At 43.8% G+C, this 22,217-nt stretch overlaps 3 protein-coding genes across 3 annotated transcripts; 1 reads left to right on the plus strand and 2 right to left on the minus strand.

Moving 5' to 3' along the window:
• Nucleotides 1-204: 204 nt before the first annotated feature.
• Nucleotides 205-5,523, minus strand: SERINC4 (serine incorporator 4; the record flags this gene model as incomplete). The annotated part of the gene is given in 13 exon segments (XM_079914803.1): nt 205-1,066; nt 1,070-1,114; nt 1,117-1,235; nt 1,430-1,583; nt 1,722-1,767; nt 2,203-2,275; nt 3,177-3,388; nt 3,644-3,946; nt 4,419-4,597; nt 4,773-4,786; nt 4,789-4,897; nt 4,901-4,948; nt 5,422-5,523. Coding segments are annotated over 13 exon segments (1,434 nt in total). The 3' UTR covers nt 205-1,036.
• Nucleotides 4,597-7,412, plus strand: HYPK (huntingtin interacting protein K). Its single transcript, XM_079914801.1, has 4 exons — nt 4,597-6,301; nt 6,640-6,695; nt 7,047-7,098; nt 7,250-7,412. Exons 1-4 carry the CDS (start codon nt 6,140-6,142, stop codon nt 7,343-7,345), a joined length of 366 nt encoding a protein of 121 aa, XP_079770927.1. The 5' UTR covers nt 4,597-6,139; the 3' UTR covers nt 7,346-7,412.
• A 1,014-nt stretch (nt 7,413-8,426) lies between these two features.
• Nucleotides 8,427-22,051, minus strand: MFAP1 (microfibril associated protein 1). The gene is made up of 9 exons (XM_079912012.1): nt 21,841-22,051; nt 17,883-18,102; nt 16,605-16,734; nt 15,905-16,092; nt 15,274-15,382; nt 15,011-15,171; nt 12,973-13,132; nt 10,099-10,188; nt 8,427-10,002 (listed from the first exon to the last, which is right to left on the minus strand). Exons 1-9 carry the CDS (start codon nt 21,917-21,919, stop codon nt 9,820-9,822), a joined length of 1,320 nt encoding a protein of 439 aa, XP_079768138.1. The 5' UTR covers nt 21,920-22,051; the 3' UTR covers nt 8,427-9,819.
• Nucleotides 22,052-22,217: the final 166 nt, after the last annotated feature.

Consider the following 22,217-nt stretch of genomic DNA (forward strand, 5'->3'; position numbering starts at 1 on the left):
TTCCCAGTGTTTTTTATTCCTGTGGGGCTCACCCCAAAGTATTAAAAGTAGCTTTGTAATTCCTTGAGCGCCTGGTTTGACTGGGGATTTGGGGGGATGGGGATGGAGGAATGGCTGCCCTTTCCCACCAAGAGGGGAGAGAACTTCAGACTCTAAAAGGATGTGGATATGTAGACTAAGTGAAACATCACAGGAAAAAATTCTATTTTGTACTGCAACAAACAGGTATTCTGGGTATGTGGTAGAGAAATCCTCTAAGAGCCTTAGGGACTTCTTTTCTGTGATTTTTTTTGTCCCCCACTCAGACCCTGAACATCATCCTACGGATGGAGTTGAGGTCCTAAGAAGGAAGGCTGCAAGACCTAAATTTATGCCCCTCTTCCTCATTCTTCCTCAGTTTTGCCTGCTTGGAAGTTGGCCCAGATCCTGCTGCTCACTGACTTCCCATGGTTAGCTGTTCTCAAGTGTTCACATTCTCTTCTGTTCTGTCATTCCTTATGTGAGGGTGGTTTTTGTCGTCCCATTTCCTTTGACCTCAGCATCAGGATTAAAACCTAGGGTAGTCTCTGTGCTCCTTTCTTCCTGTGTCCTGGTTTGTTCTAGGGTTCTGGGCTTCTTAAATCCCTGTACCCAGGGCTGAATTCCTTATTTTCCTTTTTATCTCCAAGGGCAGAGCCAAGTAAGTCTTCAGTCCCTGTTGGTCTTTCCCTGCCCCCATCTCCACCATGAGAGCCAGGAAGGAGCTGGTGCCGCACTGTCTGCTGGTTCCTGAGCTGCTGACTTGGGAGTCAGGCTCTTGAGCTGGGGTGAAGACGTAACGGTAGCTCCAGCATGTCAGATACTCTGCCCAGGGCATTAGGGTGTGTATGGCCACTTTTTTCAAGTCAGACATACTACTGACTTTAGCCTAAAGGGAGGTAACTACCCATTATATCCTTGAGGTGTTTGTTGGGCTGGACAGCTCCTGTGAGTCAAGACTAGGGGTACAATTTGAAGGGAACCCCAGTTTGTTAAAAGTACCTAGACTGGATATTTGTTATCTGGCAATACTGATGCCATGACAGTGTCACCTGAAGATAAGAGGAGGCTGGGGGTCCTGGGTTGGGGACCAACAGAATGGTGCCAGTAGCAGCCCCAGATAGAGGAGTACACGGGCCTAGCATGAGGCAAACTTGACCCAGAAGGTAGTCCAGCTGCCCGTGGTGAAAGTCTTTTCCAGTTCTGCTCCCTCATAGCTGTGGAACTAAAGTGTCTGGTTAGAGAATCTGGAGGGCCATGACCTTTAGGTCTGTCCTACCACCCCACCGAAGAGTGTGGTATATGGTAGACCCATGTGTGTGTCCTCAGAACTCGGGACTGGCCTTGAATTGCTCTTTCCCTAAAACAACTAGGTTTTCAGAAGAGTGTCCCAGGCCCGCCTCCATCCTACCTGAACCAGTTGGTGAGGGTAACCATGACATAGAGTGATGCAAGGAAGAAGACGAAGTGGAAGGCAGAATAGCTATAGGAAAGCTGCTGGGCTTGCACTGGAGGAGCTGGAGCGGTCTCTTGGTTAGCTGGCCTGTCAGCCCCACCTGTTTGCCCTGGAGAGAGGAAAGGACTGCTGGCAGCAGTGCTGCTGAAACACCTCTTCCCTCCTCCCCCATCTTTTGTGAAGGCACTTGAGGGCTCTTTGGCACTCTGCAGAAATCTACACTTATGGATCCTCACTTGACACTCACCTTCCTCTGGCTGCACTGTTTCAGGGCAGCAGAAACAGAGTGAGGGCTTTTGTAAAACAAAAGGCAGCATGTTTTGGAATGACTTTAGAAAGGATGTCTGGGTAACAGTATAGGAAACTCCTCTTCTTTGAAAAGATTGGTGTGGTGTAAAAAGTGGAGGCACACCTGGGTTCAAATTCTAGCTTCAGTATATAACTGGCTATGGGAACTTTGGTAAGATGTTTAACCTTCTGTGCCTCAATTTCTCCATTTGTAAAATGGAGCAAATACCTACCTCACAGGGTTGTTGTGAGGATTAAATTAAATGAGATTATGTATGTAAAGTATCTAGCACAGTGCTTAGCACATTGTGGGTACTCAATAAAAGGTAATAGCAGCTAGAATCTGAGCATTCTGGGTAGAGGTTGATAGGATGTGTGTGTGTCTGTGACTATGTGTGAGGGGGGAGGGGTATTGGGGATATTGTGCTCTCCATCCTCACCTGGACCTCACAGCTGTAAACCTTGACAGTCCACAAGGGCCCAAATACCTCAGCAAGGTAGGAAGCCTCATTGCTGAGAAGGAAGAGATGGTTCTCAAGCTGGTCCAGTCAGATAGCAGGATTGCCTGAGGGCATTTACTGCTAGCTGGTTGGTCCATATTAGTAACTCTCAGGAGGGTACTGTGCTCCTGGAGCCCTTTTCCGCCAAAGATTTAGAAATCTTTTCATGTGAGGGCCTTGAAGTCTTTATACATTTAAAAATTCTCAAGTCATTTCCCCTACCCCCTTCATCTCATACAGATCATCTGACAAGTGCTATTCTTAGAAGTTGTTTTTGTTCATGGGGAGCTTTCCTCTTATCTTGCTCTAAAGTTTAAATAAACCGTGGTCCCAGACAGTCTCCTGACCATGTTCCCTGTCCTGAGCATCCTCCCTTCTCTCACGCCTTTCCCTTGACACCTTTATGCACCAAGCAGAAAGCACACAAGCATACATGATGCCAGCACTCAACACTGCCAGAGAAGTATCTGGTGTTTGGGGTTCCATTTTACTCAGGCCAGGCAGGCACAGAGTGATTCTGTCCTTGAAGGATTACTGAGAAGGGGCAACAGAAGAGAAAGGTGGTAAGAACAAATAGGTATTTGGCAGGAGCAAGAAAGGTTTTAGCATGGGGAAATCCATGTCCTGTCCTTACCACTCTCTGGAGGATGGCTGGATAGCGCAGAGAATGTCAGCTACGTGATATAGCAGCTGTTGACAGAGGCTTGTAGAAGGCCAGAGTGGAGCTGCTCTGGGGAGAATGTGAATCCTTGCTTTAGCCTACAGGGTAGTAATTTCCTTTACTTCTACCCTCACTTGTACTTCTGTCCCCCCACCCTTTGGGGGAAGCAGAGAATTGACTGAGGTAGGGAGGCTAATGAAATTGCTATACCAAAGGTCCCCCAAATCTGGAATGTTGCAAGGCATGTATCCACTGAGGCGGATGCAGGGAGCGATGGAGAGGAAGGAGAGGAGACCACAGCAACAAACATGCAGACTAAGCAGCATCTTGTTGAGCAGGCAGCCATCTGGGTGTGTGTAGTAGTGGAACAGGAGCACAGCTGCTAAACCTGCCATGCTGTAGAATCCTAGGGTGGTCAGCAGCACAGCTAGGAACCAGCGGCAGTCTTGGGCTGCACCTGTTTGCCTAGGGGTGGGAGGTGGGCAATGGCTTGGTGCTCCAACTCTTCTTTTACCCATTATCAACTATTTCCCCTCTTCCAAAAGACTGGTGAGACTTACCCATCCCACCTGGCCCACAGTCATTTCACATTCCTGAGTTTTTCGATACTGCTTAGTGGTAAGCTCTGGGACCATCAACCTGTCATGTCCTTTGCCCCACCCAACTGGGTCTAGTAATGTCAGACTTCCCAGGAAGCCTTTAGGGTTATGTCCTCCTTACCAGTTCTTGTTCCAGGAACGGGCAAAGGCTGTAAAAAGCACCAACTGCAGCAGGATGAATGTGAAGCCTCTATAGATGCCAATGTAATGCCAGGCTGCAAGTGAGGCACCAGTGGGGGAAATGTAGCTGATCATATCATTACTTCTGGTCCTCTTCCTACCCTCTTTTTTTCTTAGAAAATATTTTAGCTTACTTCCGCTGATCAGGATGAGATGGAAGGTACCTGGGAAGAGATGCTCATCAGGCATGCAGAAGGCAACAGCACAGAGACCTAGCAGGAACAGCAGCTTGAGGAGCCAGAAGCTGGTTAAGAGGGAAAGAGAAAACCAGACTCAGAAGAAAAGGCAAAGGAGAGTGAACAGTGCCAGTGGAGGAAGGCAAAGGAGAAAGCCAGAACTATACGAAGGGAGAGAAGAGACAACTAAGTATAGGAAGGGAGGAACCAGTCCCATGTGAGAGGGTCTGGAGATGGGCCCATCACAGCCCATTCCAAATTCTGACTTTCAGATACCTAAATAAAAACATCCGGACAATGTTTTAGAGTTGACAAAAGATTTGCATATAGTAACCCCACTGTTATCTCCATTTCAGAAACTAGAATGTCAAAGAGGATAAGTGTGTGGCTTGTTGTCACACAGCAAGTATAGTGGAAGCAGGGACTTAAACCTGTTTTCTGTCTTTTTACAGTGCTATTACTTCATCTTGGAATTTCCTTTACTCAGCTTATTTCTACTTCCCTCCTCATCCCCTCCCCGCCCAAAGAATACACACACACCTCTTATGCAGCTGTGCTCTCAGGCTGGTGGGGGAGTGGAGGTCGACCAACGGCACAGCCTGCAGCAGGCGAAAGGTGGCAGTTCCTGTACATACTCGGTATACAACCCCAGAGCCGCTGAGCACTGGGCAGTGAGAGTGGCCAAACAGATGGGCACACAGCCCTGAGGGCATCTGGATCTGGAGGGAAGGTACATGTGAGAAATGGCTGGGCAAGTCATCATGCATAGAGAAGTACCTTCTTCTTATGGGTATGTCCACTCATTTGTCCCCTTCCCCCAACCTGAATCTCTTGTTTATCTCAGGGTTTCTCCTTTTATCCTGTCCTGCTGCACCCCAACCTCCTCCCACTTACCCCATGTGCCTTGCCCAGACTCTTTGCACTACCATCCTTGACAGCAGGAGGCAGCAGACTGCTGAGGTCCCCACATGGAGGAGGATGTAGAACAGGCGGCTACAAGGAGACTCCGTGAGAGGGGGTCACCTAGAATGGCAGCAGCAGGTACAGGGAGCAGGCCCACAGCAGAGCACCTGAGGGGAGAGCAGATGCAGGGCAGCAAGGTGCAGATTTGCTGAGGAAAGGCTTACATTAATGTACATGTGAGGTTAACCCAAGAGGCTGAATTCCAAAATTTCCCCCTCCCTTCTCTTCTCTTTCACTCAGGAATTCTCAGACTGTCTGGTTCCAAGCTATTTAGGATTGCCTTCCACTGACATCAAGTAGAGCTTTCATCATAAGAGCTTAACTGCAGGCTTGAGCAGAACTTTCTAAAAGCCTAAGTCACATCTGGCCTCTAATCTTTCCCAGGATCTAAATATCCGGTACTGGGTACATGGGAGGAGAGGTTTAATGATCAGTAGTCTTAGAGGCAAAGAAGCAGAAGGGCCTCACAAGTGAAAGGAAGGCCTATCATCTTTATCAGCTCCCATGGGTTTTCCTCCCCAGCTTCAGCCACCATTCCCTTCCATTTTTTCAGATAGCGCTTGCTCCAGTACCCTCTCACCTGATAGAAGGGAAGACTCACTGTGACACTGCTGACTCCACTGCGTTGCTGTGCCAGGCGGAGGGAGGTGCTGGAGCTTGTGACCGCCTTTGCACCCACCATCCTTATCCCAGGGATTAGGCCCAGGTCCACCAGAGGGAAGGAAGATGAGAAAGTAGTAGCTTTCTTTTGTCCTCAGCCCATTGGACTCCTGCTGTGCCGGGGCTGGTCACCCAGTTTCAGACAGAATGGGGAGGGACATCAGGAAAAGAACACCGACCTTCAGGATGTGGTAAATGCAAATGTCCCTGTGAAACTACTTTCTCCCCAGGGTCCTTGGGCCACTCAGTCTGTTCTCCCCAGATTAGGGAGTAGTTTGCATATCTGGCTTGTAGATTAGCATTCTTAATTGGTTTAGGATTAGACGTCATCCATCTTGAACAGAATTCCTTGGGGTGTGTGGGCTGGACCTAGGTGAAGAGAAGGGAAGGATAGGAAGGCCTGGAGTGGTGACGGGTTAGGTCTGGGACACGGCCTGGCAGAAAGCAACACTAGAAGCCCGAAAGGAAGTCTGAAAGGCGTACTGGTTTCCTCGCTGAAGTTCTAAAACCAGAGCACCAAAGAAGGTGTGGCCCACGGCTGGTCCCGCCTCCTCCTCTCCCGGCGGAAGTTGCGAGGCAGTTACCGGAAGTCTTCCTGAGGCGGGGCCGGGCCTCTGGCGAGGCGTGGTGGGATCGACATGGCGACAGAGGGGGACGTGGAGCTAGAGTTGGAGACTGAGACCAGCGGCCCGGAGCGGCCTCCAGAGAAGCCACGGAAACATGACAGTGGGGCGGCGGACCTGGAGCGAGTCACCGACTATGCTGAAGAGAAGGAGATCCAGAGTTCCAATCTGGAGACGGTGAGGTTGGCCGGGAGCCTGTCTGGGAGGGATGAGAGCAGAAGGGGCTTGGGAGGCTGAAACTGGAAGCCCAGCTCCAGGATGGGTCTCCATCTCCATGGTGGGAGGAGGCAAGAAGGAAACTGAACCGTCGTTGGAGCCCGCCGCTTGCGAAAAGGAACTTGATGGAGATTGGGTTTAAAATGGGTCTCAGGTGCACAGAGTTGAATTAAACGTAGGTCCCGGTTCCTGGTACGCTCGTCATCGTGAATACACACCTCACCCGCTTGTTACTGGTATTTTAGATTATTAGGAATTGTGGGTAAGCAGAGCAGTAACTAGATCTTTCTTTCCCGTAGGCCATGTCCGTGATTGGGGATAGACGGTCCCGGGAGCAGAAAGCCAAACAGGAGCGGTAAGTCGTTTTACCTACGGGCCCCTCTCATTCCCCCAGACAAAAAAAGCCATCGTTAGGCCTTTGTACCTTGTACTGTTCTTCAACTGTATCACCCATTTCTGCAGATCTAAGATTTACAACTTTACTCTTGTTGGTGGAAGGAAAGGCCTCCTGGCAACACCTGCTGCCTGCTGTAAATATTCCAGGGGATGGGATGGGACGTTAGGTGAGAGGGTGGGAGTCGTTTTGTATTTTCAGTCAACAGTGTTTATCAAGAGTCATTTATTTGTAAGGCACACCTGGAAAAATCCTTTCTGGGAGTTTATGATGGAGGTAAAGAATGAGGACTAAGTACATGAATATTTGCAGGGAGAAGGAACTGGCCAAAGTCACTATCAAGAAGGAAGATCTGGAGCTGATAGTGAGTAGTAATGTCTAACTAGTGTATGGGTGGGGGCGGTTTCTTTGTCAAATTTGGGTTGTTTCCCCAAACAAGTAGAGTCCTCATGTTCTGCTGGCACATTAATGCCCGGGAGGAGACTTAGGTAAAATCATTGATCCTTTTCCTGCAGATGACAGAGATGGAGATCTCGCGAGCAGCAGCAGAACGGAGCTTGAGGGAACACATGGGCAACGTGGTAGAGGCTCTTATTGCCCTAACCAACTGATTTGTGTTTTCCCAGACCTACCCACTGGATTAACTTATTTCAATAAAGATGTCGTTTTTTTTTTTTTTCCAAGTTGCAGTTTTATCATTTTGGATCAAGTGCAATGTATATCATATTGTATTTTATTGTGGAAAATTTACATGTTGGAGTATAACCCTTAATGAACCTATGTGAAGGATCAGTGTAGAAGAGTGCCTCATGTTCAGATGCAGATGCTATGTGGCAGATCAGGCTCATTCATATGACTAGTTCTCAACAGCATTCAAGGTACACTTAGAGTCTCAGCAAAGTGTACTGTACTCCATGGCATGTGTCTCTAGGGTAGCTTATGAACAGCTGGAAGGCCAGTACCTGCCTAGGAGCCACTGTATATAGTTTTAAGTCACCAATCCAGTTCATAAGCCACTGTGAGTTAGAATTTAGGTACTGAGGTGGGAACATGGTAACTACAATAGAAGTTATCAAAGGTTATGTCTTATATAGAATTTATGAAAGATTTTGATTTAATATTTTCTGAACCACAACACTTACACCTTGGATTCCATTTTCTAACCTGGAGAGAAAGCAATTTTACTTTAAAAGTTGATCAAATTTTTGATCACCAACTCACCCTTGCTGAGCTTGTTTCCTCAACTATAAAATGATACACAGATCTGATAGGTTGTTGTAAGAATTCATGAGCAGGTGAATGTAGCTCTCACTCTCATTTTGGCTCTAGGATAATTCTCAGATTGTATCTCCTTCTGGCACATACAAGTGACATATTCATCTCTGTTTATTACCTCACAGTAATTATTTGCACTCGTATTTTTATTCTAGGACATTTAAGGATTTATGAGTGATTCTTCTAGTGGGGCATTTAAAGATTGTGAAAAGACCTTGTCTGTCTCATTTTCTAAAATGAGATATTTATTTTTGGCTCAGTTGGGTCTTCGTTGCTGCGTGCGGGCTTTCCCTAGTTGTGGTGAGCGGGGGCTACTCTTGGTTGCAATGCACGGGGTTCTCATTGCAGGGGCTTCTCTTGTGGAGCACGGGCTCTACGTGCATGGGCTTCAGTAGTTGCAGCATGTGGGCTCAGTAGCTGTGGCTCTCGGGCTCTAGAGCGCAGGCTCAGTAGTTGTGGCACACGGGCTTAGTTGCTCCGCAGCATGTGGGATCATCCTGGACCAGGACTCGAATCCGTGTCCCCTGCATTGGCAGGCGGATTCTTTTTTTTTTTTTTTGCGGTACGCAGGCCTCTCACTGTTGTGGCCTCTCCCGTTGTGGAGCACAGGCTCCAGACGCACAGGCTCAGCGGCCATGGCTCACGGGCCCAGCCGCTCCGTGGCATGTGGGATCTTCCCAGACTGGGGCACGAACCCGTGTCCCCTGCATCAGCAGGCGGACTCTCAACCACTGTGCCACCAGGGAGGCCCTGCAGGCGGATTCTTAACCACTGTGCCACCAGGGAAGTCCCCCCTCTTCTCATTTTTTAATGCAATTTAGAGATAGTCTTCCCACTGGTTAAATGTCATTCCTTATAACCCCTGGGACTCCTAATGCTCTGCCACATGCACGGTGGTCATGTGGTAAATATTAAATGGAAAAAATTAAATTTAACTCTGCCAGTGACGTCTAACATGTTGTCGCAACATTGCAACTCAGAGCACTATGCCCTCGATATATGAGCTGGGCAAGAAGATACCAGTATGCTACATGGATTCCTCATTTCATGTGTCCTGTTTTGTTCTATATACAGCTACAGTTTAGACAGCAAGGACAACCACGTACACATTTGCTCATGGAATAAATCTAGGTGCCACTTACAATACAGCCTGTCTAGCATCTGTGCTGGTTTCTGAGATCAAAGGAGATGATTAAAATGTGAAACATAATTTGCCTGATAATTCCTTGCTGTCTTTTATTTTAGTTAATAGGTAGATACTTGTCAGCCTGCACATTTTATTTCTGGTATGCTAAAAAACCTCTTGGTGTATGATTCTTTTATTTCTTGACACACACACACACACACACACACACACACACATAAATGGATCAAAAAGTAATGTTCATCTAGAAAAATTTACCCCCAAAATGCAAAACAGGTTTCAATGAGCTTAGATTTCCTGTACGGTAGAAGTAATATTGTCCGCTTACATGCCCATCCATTTTTCTAACCCAAGCTAAGGGCTGGAAAAAGAAACCTGGAACAGTCCCAAGTGAATATGGGAAGCCAGAGAAATAATGAAGTTGAAGATTTCTCAGAAATAGTCCTAAGTGGGGAGCCTCTAATCCTACCTGGACAGTGCTTTTCTGCAGGTTTCTCAGCATGAGTCCAAACCTCACAAAGCACCTCAAAGACTAGGTTTGCCCAGTGTCACAAGTATGGCAGTAGGCTCAGCAGGCTGGATACAGGGGCCATGTAAATAGTAGTAAAAACAATCAAGGACCAGATGCTGAGATTTCCCCTTGTGTCCCATAGTTGGAAGAATAAGTTAAGTAGTTTTCCGCTTCTTGGCAGATGGCCGCTCAAATACATCTCGTACCCCAGCTGCCTTTTGTTTAAAGAACTTTGTGTTCTGGGCACTCTCTTGGCCCCATGCTGAGTCAAAGGAGGTGGTGTCTTGATCCACGAGGTGGGTGTACTTGGTACGACCAGAGCGTCCAAAGTTCTTGACCTGTTAGGACAGATGATGAGTTACACCACCAGACATATCATGTCACAGCCCTCAATATGTTACTTTTCTCTCTCATGTCATTAAGGTACCCCATACCTGCATGACTTTGGGAAGAATGGTTTTGTTGAAATGATCCTCCAGGGTAGGTGCGCTGAAATCTCTCTTGTATACTTCTTCATCCTCATCCTGTAGAAAAGAGTCTTATCAATTTTGTGGTTTTATTTCTCATATATTCAAACTACATTGTTTTTTAGGGATCATTTTTTAAAACCATTTAACTTTATTATTTTAATTAATTTTTTTTGGCCATGCTGTGCTGCATGCGGGATCTTAGTTCCCTGACCAGGGATCGAACCCATGCCCCCTGCAGTGGAAGCGCAGAGTCGTAACCACTGGACCACCAGGGAAGTCCCTCAAACTACAAATTTTTAAAATTTTACAAGGGATAAAAAGAAAGCAGAGGGTATTGAACCTATTGAACCAAGAGCTTACATCTAGTTGAGGAGATGATAATCTTTTTTTCCCTTGTGTTGTCTTTTTCCTTCCTAAGTATAGACATTTCCTGAAGGTTGGCTGTATTCTTCTCTGCACTCAACATGTTCATTCACTCACATGATTTCAACTTCATACAGGCCTCTCAAATCTCCAATCCTGATTCTTCTACTGCCCAATACACATCTTAGCTTGGGTATTCTGGGATTTCAAACTCACATCTAAAGTGAAAACTGTATCCCTAACCTTTCCAAATCAGCCTCTTCCTGACTTAACTTCTGTTAATAGGACCAACATTCTCTCAATTACCTAGATTCTCATTACCTGGGTTATTATAGTTTTTCCCTGCAATCAATCTTACACATTTCATGGGATTAATGTTTCTAGAACACAACTCTCATTATACCTCTGTCCTGCTCAAAAACCTTCAATGGTTCTCTACTTTACTAAATAAGCACAGTTCCCCTGTGTACTAGTCAAGGCCAAATGCTGTGTAGCCTTAATCTACTCCTTTGCCTTTACAGATGATACTTTTTGCCTCCATTTCTTGTTCCTTTACATGGAATGTCTTCCTACCCCCCTGAATGTCAGGAAGTCTATACATCTTAATTTTTTAAAAAAAAGATTTATTTATTTATTTGGCTGCACTGGGTCTTAGTTGCGGCACGTGGGATCTTCCTTGCAGCGTGTGGGATCCTTAGTTGCGGCATGCAGGATCTTTTTTTTCTTTTAGTTGCAGCATGCGGGATCTAGTTCCCTGACCAGGGGTCAAACCTGAGCCCCCTGCTTTGGGAGCGTGGAGCCTTAGCCACTGGACCACCAGGGAAGTTCCAGGAAGTCTATATATCTTAAATGTCACCTCCTTGATGTCACCCTTTTCAATCTTCTACCACATATAACACCTCTCTCTTCAGAAGTCCCTTAGTACTTTCACTGTTCCTTATGTTACAGTAGATATTTGCCTTAGCTCTATTATTAGATTGTAAGCCTTCTGAGGGCAAGGATTATATAACCTGTAGCTGTGCTTAACAGTAGTACCCTTCATACAGTAAATGCTCAAAAGGTTTACTTAATGAACTGTATAAAATAACTATAGAGAATAGTTTCAAATCAACATATAAGTAAGACTATAATGTTATGATACAGATCATAAACATATGTGCTGAAAGAATTAAAATAGTACCATTTTAGTTAAGGAAAGTTTCATGGAAGAGCTGAGTCCTTTAACCAAACATACTTTTGGAGTAATCTTTTTCCCTTCAGCTATAGAAAGGCCAATTTAAAGGTAGGACAATTAAACAGTTTTCATGAAACCAACTTTTCTCCTTGTTAGAGTATGAGAGTCCCTCATTTAATCTCAGAAGCCATTTCAACTTCACTCTCCTTGTCCAGATGAGAAGAGTTGATATTTGAGTATGTGCACCAAAAGACTCACATAAACCTCTCCTTATGTGTTACAGTCAGCAATGCACTGCTTCCTTAAGGAGCTTGATTATTAAAGCTGCTGAAATGCTTAAGCAATGATATTTTATGACTTTGAAGCAGTATAAGAAGTAATTCATAATCTCCACTGACTCATATCTTGAAAACCACATGGGCTGGAAAACTACATAATAAGCAAACATTTCCTGCTGAGCAGATAGACTGAAACCGATTATGGAGGGAGAGGAGTAAGGAATCCTCCAGTGAAGTTTTAAAATTTTTCTACAGTGAAAGGCAGGAATTAGCTGCAGTAGGGATATTTAAGGTTTGCTATACAGCATTTGAAAAAGCTAGTCTAGTTTTTGATAAAAACTTCTTTAACATCAGGAAATAGTTTGACAAACCACATGCTATTAGAGTAATAAATGTAACCAATTCTCCCATTCCCTTTCCTGCTATCTCTCTATTAAGGAATTATCACTAGTGCTAACCCAAATAATTTGGAAGAAGTCCTTTTCACTTTATACAGGGTTAACAGACTGATATTTTGACTTTGGTTTTTATATGAAGAAAAAAGATGATGGCATTACACATAATGGTTAGATAATTAACAATTTTTTTGGTTAGACTTAGTCACTTTCTGTCAGCTCAGAATGAAGTAAATTAAACTTACGCCACCCAAACATGAGTTAACGTAAAGCTCTTTGCAGAGCCTGGTTTTCTCATAACCAAAATTTCTCACTCAGCTATGGATAATGATATGTAAGTGATTTGGGGAACCCAAACAGTCTAGTATCTATATAGATCACTATTTCAGTTCCTCAATTCTTCTATTACATCATTTCCTCCTTCTGAGAGCTGGGGCCAAAAGAGAACAGTTGCTGCTACATCTAAAATCCTGTTGCCAATGCTTTCCTCTATTTGGTGTTGTATTCTTCAGAGGCAAAAAGCAAATGAGAAAGCTGACCACTGGCAAGTGGAAGTAACATCCCAGGACCAGCGAAATGGGGAGTTATTCCTACTGCTCCATTTTCCCATTCTCTTTTCACTTCTTACCATGAAGAAGGCACCCCGGTGATAATACTTCTGTAAGAACTTATATTTGCCCTTAACAGCTTTGTTGGTAATGACTTTGCCATTTGCCCGAAGCTCAGCTCGCCTCTCTTCCTCAGTCAGGTTTCGCATGCGTTCAATTTCTGCTTTCTCCTTTTCAAGCCTGTCCAGAGAACAAAACTATTTATTAGTATCATTTTAGCTTCAGAAAGACCCAGTTATCTGAATATGACACAGTCCCAGCTCCTTTCAACCATCATTCATCTTCATCAATTCTAGTTATTACCTGTTAGGAATCAAGATCGGGAGCTCAATAAATGAGAGGGTGACATAGTCTTCATTATGCTTGCAAGACCAGGTTTTGCAAACTTTTGAAAGTTGATTCTAGCCTTTCTGAGGTTTAGACATACTACCACTGCTTGATTTTATAACATTACTAATTTCCCCTCCCTAAAAAGCCTTCTTAGTTAAAAAAAAATCAAGAATTTAAAATGACTCTGGGGGCTTCCCTGGTGGCGCAGTCGTTAAGAATCTGCCTGCCAATGCAGGGGACACGGGCTCGAGCCCTGGTCCGGGAAGATACCATATGCCGCGGAGCAGCTAAGCTCGTGTGCCACAACTACTGAGCCTGCGCTCTAGAGCCCGTGTGCCACAACTACTGAAGCCTGGGTGCCTAGAGCCCGTGCTCTGCAACAAAAAAAGCCATTGCAATGAGAAGCCCATGCACCGCAACAAAGAGTAGCCCCCGCTTGCCACCAACTAGAGAAAGCCCATGTGCAGCAACGAAAACCCAACACAGCCAAAAATAAATAAATAAATAAATTTATATGTTAAAAAACAAATAACTCTGTATAAGAGTTTACTGGTATTTCTTTTTGTTTTTTTTTTTTGCGGAACGCGGGCCTCTCACTGTTGTGGCCTCTCCCGTTTGCGGAGCACAGGCTCCAGACGCGCAGGCCCAGCGGCCACGGCTCACGGGCCCAGCCGCTCCGCGGCACGTGGGATCTTCCCGGACCGGGGCACGAACCCGTATCCCCTGCATCGGCAGGCGGACTCTCAACCACTGCGCCACCAGGGAAGCCCTGGTATTTCTTTAGTAATGTGCTTATATGTCACAAACCAAGGATCACCCTCATTAATTAAACTGCGTGACTTTACCCTTTTTTTGGGGTGGAGAGTCATAGATCCCTTTTCTTCAAAAAATGCAAATAAACACATAATTTTTCATACAATGTTAAAGGGTACATGGACTCCTTGACACCCAGGATAAAAACCTTAGAAACTGCAGGCTGAGGACAGAGTCTTCTATTGAGGATTATAATCTGGGATTACCCTCTCTCATTCCTATCAATTTTTAGGAATGGGTGATGCAGCTCAGAAATGATTCTGCTCTAACACAGCGATTGTGGTGGATTATTTAAATGCCACAAATTCTTCCCCTCACAGTATGCATGTCCCTTTGCAGAAATGATATGTGAGCTTCAAAAGACCTTGCCAGCTTCCACCTTTGCCCTCTTAGAATGCTGCCCTGAGACCATTATGTAAGGAAACTAGTCTAGCCTACTCAAGAAGTGAGGCATCGTAACTGACAGAGCCAACTACCAGACACATGAGTGAAGCCCAGTCAATCTTCCAGCTGGACGCAACTGCGTAAGAGAACCCAGGTGAAATCAGCAGAGGAACTGCATAGCCAACCTCCAAAATTATGAGAAATAATTGTTTCAAGTCACTTACTTTTGGGTTGGGTTGTTATGCAACAACAGATAACTGATTACAGTGAGTAACTTGTGTGTGTCTACTAGGAAACTACTAAAGGGAGTATCAGCTGGCACTCTATTGTGGAGAAACATGGACAAAATGCATTTCTTTTTCCTGATTTTATTGTAAAAGCCACATTCCAATGTATGGGGAACCCACCCAGTTGCAGGAACCCTAAAGGAAGCTAGAATGGAACTCATAGTAGGTGTGGTGCCTCAGAGCTACCCTACTAGGAACCTGTCCCACCAGTGGTATTTAACTCTAGGCCCATCCTATTACTCACGCTTCTCGATCTTCTCTGTCCCTCTTGATTCTCTTTAGCTCCCGAACTTTCCACGCCTCATATTCCTCCTCATCATTTTCATCGTCAGTATTGAGTGCATCCAGTGCAGCCAGGGACCGCTTGTTCTCCTCCAGCTCTTTCTTGGTCTCTTCTTCTACAATCTGGATAGGGAGAACAGTTCAACTGTTGGACTTCCTTATTCTCCTCAGACAGACCTAAGCACACAACTCCTTGCATTCAATCCTCACAGCTACCTCCAGTACCTTGAGTGTGTACTTGCGCCTCTCTTCAGCCATGCGTTTGGCCTCCTGTTCCAGCTCCTTCTGTTTCAATGCTTCAGCCTCACGTTCCTGAACCGTTACCCGGTCCTTCCTGCAGCACAGAGGTCCTGTTAATTACCCAAAGCCCTTAGAGTGGAGGTCTCTGTTCCCCTAAATTAAGTCCCATCCAAACCAGACAAAGCCCAACAATCTCTGGCTCTATTATTTGAAAAGAGCCCAAAATGGGAGTCATTCTTGGTATTCAGAGCATCAAAATTCCATTCATCTTTGAGAATTGCCTGAATAGCAAGAAATCTGCTGGACTCTAGGATTTCTAGCCATTAGGAAAGGAATAGGAATTTGCTCTTCAAGCTTGATTTTGTGTTTAAAAGAATATAACACCTTGGCAGGTATGTTTTCTTTAAGTGGAAAAGAAGATGTGAAAACAAACTCAGTCTCCCTGCTAACAAGATATTCCTCAGCAAATACCCTGCCGAGTTGGGGCACTGGGCAGAAGACTTTTCCTTGGTGCTTACATTTCAGAAGAGCAGGAGAGGGAAAAGAGGCTTCCATCTTCAGACCTGGAAAGCAGTAATTATTTCCAGGATTCAGGCCTAGTTTGTGAGATACTTACTTCCGAATGAAAACTGGCTTAAGGCGAGGCTCCATCTCATCTTCACTGTCTGTGTACTCTTCATACTCAGACTCTGATTCTGACTCCTCCCCAGAACGTCCCTCATCTTCCACCTCCATGACTTCCAGCTCTTCATTTTTTCTCTCCTGTGCTCGTTGACGCATCATGCCACGGCGCCGTTCTATTTCCTGTCAAGTTACATGTCCAAGCCAGTCAGCTAATTGGCCTGTGCTCTGAGATGTCTTTTTATTTTAACCTCATCAAGCTCAACAAATTCCGATATGAGTAAATGCAACTTAGTACCATTCTATTTCTTTTTTTTTTTAACATCTTTATTACAGTATAATTGATTTACAATGATGTGTTAGTTTCTGCTTTATAACAAAGTGAATTAGTTATACATATGTCCCCATATCTCTTCCCTCTTGCATCTCCCTCCCTCCCACCATCCCTATCCCACCCCTCTAGGTGGTCACAAAGCACCGAGCTGATCTCCCTGTGCTACGCGGCTGCTTCCCACTAGCTATCTATTTTATGTTTAGTACCATTCTATTTCAATCCTATCCCCAATAAGCAGGGAACACTGGATCAGACTTCTGCCAAAAGCAGATATCTTGCACCTTTAAGGCCTCATCAAAGGAGCACAAGCCCTAACTTTTTCTTGTATCCAGAAAGAACTTCCCACTTTCCGAAATTATACCTCATCATCAATCTCTTCCTCTTCTTCTTCACTGCTATCTTCTCGTTCCATGCGCCAAGCATCTCCTTCCACTTCGGAGTCACTTTCTCCAACCACTTCAGGTTCCACTATTTTCCGATGTCGAGCCAATCTGAAAGACAGTGTCCAAGTGTAACACCAACCTCACAAAAACGAAGAGGCATCAACCACATTTCCTTAGTCACAGAGCACCTGGACATTATGTTTGCTTTTATTAGTACTGAAGTCTTGAGATGAGGAAACTGAGGGGCAGATTAAAGAAACTAACTCAAAGTGTTAGAACAAATAGTCAAGTTGGACCCAAAACATTACATGTATGCTGAGGCACCCTGGAGCACCGCAACAAACGTAGATGGGTGCACTGGGATATATTTTAAAGCTCAAGGTAGTTCACAATTTCAACAGTAGATCACACTATGTTTCCTTTCAATGATATATCTTAGTAAAACTGGGATTTTTGGGCTGCTGTGATAAAAAGCAAGTACTGCATGAAGTCAATATGCAACAGGAAATGAGTGACAGTGCCAATGTGACTCTAAGGTTTGAGAAGTTGTCAGTGCCCAAGAGACACGCAAACCCCAGTAGTAAGTAACTGTGGTTATGTAAAAACGAAATAAAAATGTTTTTTCTTTTATACATATTATATTTTTCAAGTGGCTAAGTTGCTAGGACATAAATATTTATTAAATCATTTGGATCTAACTACTTAATAAAATAAACAGAATTGTTTGGGCCCAGGGCTCTGTGAAAAAACTCCTTTGGACAATATGAACTGTGAAAATTTGGGGCCTCTGGCCTCCTCTGTAAGGTAATGTCTCAGTCAATACACAATACACAAAACCCCTCATTGGGAGGCTCCCTTTTCGACATCAGTCCTTTTTTCCTACTTCATCAGTGTCATTTCTCCTCACTGGCCTTTAGAATAAATGCATGGATAAAATCAAATTTCTCAAATTTTATAAAACATCTTTGTGCTAAAAAGACTCCTCAAGAAACCAACCAACGGTCTGTGTTTTCCATCACCTTAATGAGTTATTTTCCTAATCCCACTGTGCCTGTTTGCTCACTTGTAAAAATGGGGATAACAGTACCTACCTCATAAGGTTATTATGTGGATTACAAGAATTAGTAAATGTAATATACCTGGAACAGTGTCTGGCACATAGTAAGTACTATTCAAGTATTAGCTATTACTGCTGTTGTTCCTATTAATTAACCTGTAGGGGTTCAGGTCCAGGGAAACATAACCCTAGTCATTACCTCTCCTCCACATCTTCACTAATACGGTTCTGCAAACGCCGTAGCCGAGGGTCGCTAGATGAATCCTCCTCCTGTTCCTCAGGCTCTGCTTCTTGTTCTTTGGCTTTCTTAATGAACTGAAACTCTTCATCCTCCTCATCTGAGGACTCCATAGGGGCATAGTCTGGCCTCTTTCCCGACACATAACGTTTTACCTTCACTTTTTCCATCGAAATCTCACCTGGGTGAGAAAAATAACTTATGTTTCAGTAGCCTCTTTCCCAATGTCCTTCAACCCTTGGTCTTTCCAGGTAGAGCCCTGTATTCCTGGCAAACCAGAGTCCAAGCAGGAGAAGAAGAGAGCCATTACCCAACCATCTATTCATCTAATGCTGTTTTCCTACAAAGGCCAAGTCATGCGAAGGCATTCTTGTGAACACCAACACTAATGATAATGAGGCTTAGCCTGGGTACAATGAAGTGGAGGAAGGCGGGCAGTGAAACAATAGAAAAAGTCCCCCCAAATAGGGAGACTACCTCCAACACAAATTCATGCTATTCCACCTCAACTATGTGCTTAAGCAAATTATTTATAATAGTGCCCAGCACACAGTAAGGATGACTTAAGTGGGAATATAAAATTAAAATACTGTTCATTCTTTTAGTTTGAGACTTTTCCGTGGCAGCCTTTATAAATTACCATATAACGCAATCTTCTGATCTTTATTTCTACCTTCTTTTCTTTTAGCTTATGTGCTATCAAACCTGCAAGAGTAGATTATCTGTCTTTTACAAATACCAACAATTCCAGTGAACAGAAAATCAGTGAAAACTAACCAACATATTTTATAAGATGAATATAACCCTGATAACCAAACTGTACAATTCAAGGGAAAATTTTAGGTGGATTTCACTCATGAACATATACAAAAATACTAAATAACATAATAGCAAATGTATTCAGGCAATGTAAAAACTAACCAAAAAACCCCTCTAAGCTCTAGTGACATAACAGGATTTAGCCCAGGACTACAAGCATGGCTTAACCTTAGAAAATTAACAGGGAAAAAAGTAATGTACTATTTAAAGTTTATATATTTATGGGACTTCCCTGGTGGTCCAGTGGTAAAGAATCCACCTTCCAATGCAGGGGACGCGGGTTCAATCCCTGATTGGGGAACTGAGATCCCACATGCCACAGGGCAACTAAGCCCACACACCACAACTACTGAGCTCGCGTGCCTCAACGAGAGAGCCCACATTTCGCAACTAAGACCCGATGCAGCCAAAAAAATAAATAAAATTAAAAAATTAAAAAAATAAATATTAAAAAAAGAATGAGAGGGCTTCCCTGGTGGCGCAGTGGTTGAGAGTCCGCCTGCCGATGCATGGGACACGGGTTCGTGCCCCGGTCTGGGAAGATCCCACATGCTGCGGAGCGGCTGGGCCCATGAGCCATGGCCACTGAGCCTGCGCGTCCGGAGCCTGTGCTCCGCAATGGAAGAGGCCACAACAGTGAGAGGCCCGCGTACCGGAAAAAAAAAAAAAAAAACAATGAGAAATCACAACAAAATAAAAATTAAAAAAATAAAGTTTATACATTTAAAGTGACATAATCTAATAATAGATACAGCAAACATTATATTTAATGATAAAACATTAGAGGCATTCCTTTAAAAAACAGTGGGCATCATTAGGTTGTCCCTATCATATCTTCTAATCAACGTTATATTATAGTTTTAATTAGAGCAATAAGAAAAGGAGATAAAAGGTAAGAACTGAAAAGGAAGAAACTGCCACAATTTACAGACTATATGATTACTTATGTAGAAAATACAAGATAACCAACAGATAAGCTAAAAAAAATTCAAGAAGAATGCTGGATAAACGTTAGATAAAAATAAATGTGCCTGTACATTGGCTACCTATAATTAGATAATACAGTTAAAAAATACTATTTACAATAGCAACTAATCTGTAAGATACTAAGGAATAAATCAACAAATGATGTAGGCCTTTAGGAGGAAAAATATATAATTGTATTTAAAGATATAAAAGATCAAAATAAACGGAGAAATATATCATGTTCAAGGATGAGAAGTTGGCAACTGTGCCCGAGTTGATCAATAAATGTGTGATCTATAATTTTAATGCAATTTCATTAAAAGCTGTTCTCAGGCGATTTTAAAATCATATGGAAGAACAGGAGGTCAAAAAGAGCCAAGACAATTCTGAAGAACAAGGTGAGGTAAAAGACTTTAACAGACACCTCAGCAAAGAAGATATAAAGATGGCAAATAAGCATGTGAAAAGATGTTCCACGTTATATGTCGTCAGGGAAATGCAAATTAAAAAAACAATGAGATACCACTACACACATATTAGGCTGGCTAATATCCAGAATTCTGACAATACCAAATGCTGGTGAGAATGTGGAGCAACAGGAACTCTAATTTACTGCTGGTGGGAACGCAAAATGGCACAACCACTTTGGAAGACAGTTTGATGGTTTCCTACAAAACTAAGCATACGCTTACCGTATGATTCAGCAATCATACTCCTTGGTATTTACCCAAAGGAGTTGAAAACTTATGTCCACACAAAAACCTGCACACGGATATTTACTGCAGCTTTGTTCATAACTGCAAACACTTGTAAGCAACCAAGATGTCCTTTACTAGGTGAATGGGTAAATAGACCGTGGCACATCCAGATGATGGAATATTACTCAGCAATTAAAAAAAAAAGAGCTATCAAGCCATGAAAAGATACGAAGTAACCTTAAATGCATAGTAAAAATACTGTGTGATACCATAATGATGGATAAATGTCCCTACACATTTGTCCAAATCTACAGAATGTACAACACCAGAGTGAACCTTAATGTAAACTACCGACTTTGGGTGATAATGATGTGTCAATGTAGGTTCACCCTACCCTAGAGAAATTCTTACACAAGTGCAATAAAGAGACATGTTTAAGCACTGTTTGTAACAGGAGAAAAAGTAACAAAACAACACTGTCCCTCAGCAGGGAGCAAACTGTGGTTTAATTATATAATGGAACTCATAAACAGTTAAAATGAATGAATAAGATCTTCATGTATTCAAAGCATACTTCTCAAAAAACATGTTGAGTCAAAAAAAACAAAAGGCAGGTTGCACAAGAATAGGTACTGTATATTTTTTAAAAAAAGAATTGACATTAGTTTTCAAATACTTTACTGAAAAAGCTCTTTCAGTCTGACTTCCCAAACAGGTACAGTTTTCCTTCATCCATCTGCACCCATCCTTTAAAGATCAAGTTAAATACCCCAATCTGAAGAGATTATTCCTTCTCTGCCCTCCCTAAGCACTTCGTTTGTATCACCTATGTGACAGGTATTATAGGTGCAAAAGACCACACAGCTGCTTAGAATGTGTCTCTTTTTGCATGTCTCACATCTAGTAGACTATGAGTTCCTTACACCACTGTCTTACACCATTTTGTATTCAATTTAGCAAATACAGGCACTGCGTTGGTTAAAGGGATAAAAAGTTTAATAAGACAGAGTTCCTGCCTCAAGGAGGTTATGAGCTTATGATGCAGTAGAGGGAAATGGACATGTAATTAACAACGATGAGAGTTACAGAAGCATCAAAAACAGACTATGGATAACAAAAGAGGGACTGTATCCCACACAACCCCTTGCAAACAGCAGGCATTCACTATATTTATTAGTCTAACTTATTGGTGGAGGCCAAGGCAACAGGGTGCTTGCTGTAGAAGAGAGCACACAGGCTCTAGTAACAGGATGAGACGGAAGTAGCTTTTGTTTCCCCTAAGCAACGCGACTGGATGCGAGTTTGATAGGGAAAGTTGAAGAAATAGGGGGCAAGATCGTAAGGGTCGCTGGGGTTGAGGTGGTGGGCCCGGGGTAGGTTTGGAATATGCTGGGGAAAGAGGTAAGATCCGACTGGAAAGCCGCTCAACACAGTACCTTTCTCATTGCGAACCGGGACGGCCCCAGCCGTAGACTGAATGGGCGGCTGTTTCATAAGTGAGCTTGGGACCGACATGTTGACGGCAGCGGCAGTGACTCCCCAAACTTGACTGATTCCAAACTGAACAGAACAGAACGTCAACGAACAGAAAAAACCTCTTCCACTAAGGCCACTGTACACTGCTGCGCCACTGATAGAGACACCACTTCCAGCTGAGCTAGAAAAACCGGAAATATGCGACCAGAGGATTGTGGGATTGTGGAGGACGTCTGGGCGCCTACGGCTAGAACGTCGAGTCTGTTACTGCGCATGTTCATAGGCCGCCCTGGCCTCCTCAGTCTCGCAGTATTTGGACGCACTTTCTGGCGGGAAG

Source organism: Stenella coeruleoalba, assembly GCF_951394435.1.
Source record: "Stenella coeruleoalba genome assembly, chromosome: 2".
NCBI lineage: Eukaryota > Metazoa > Chordata > Mammalia > Artiodactyla > Delphinidae > Stenella > Stenella coeruleoalba.

Excerpts from the sequence above, each read along its gene's own strand:
- HYPK (XM_079914801.1), top strand. The coding sequence starts at position 6,140 with ATGGCGACAGAGGGGGACGTGGAGCTAGAGTTGGAGACTGAGACCAGC. Across the intron at positions 6,302-6,639 it reads AGAGTTCCAATCTGGAGACG|GCCATGTCCGTGATTGGGGA; the intron begins GTGAGGTTGGCC and ends TCTTTCCCGTAG. Across the intron at positions 7,099-7,249 it reads AGGAAGATCTGGAGCTGATA|ATGACAGAGATGGAGATCTC; the intron begins GTGAGTAGTAAT and ends CTTTTCCTGCAG.
- MFAP1 (XM_079912012.1), bottom strand. The coding sequence starts at position 21,919 with ATGTCGGTCCCAAGCTCACTTATGAAACAGCCGCCCATTCAGTCTACG. Across the intron at positions 16,735-17,882 it reads AGTGAAGATGTGGAGGAGAG|ATTGGCTCGACATCGGAAAA; the intron begins GTAATGACTAGG and ends ACTGTCTTTCAG. Across the intron at positions 15,172-15,273 it reads GGCGCAAGTACACACTCAAG|ATTGTAGAAGAAGAGACCAA; the intron begins GTACTGGAGGTA and ends CTCCCTATCCAG.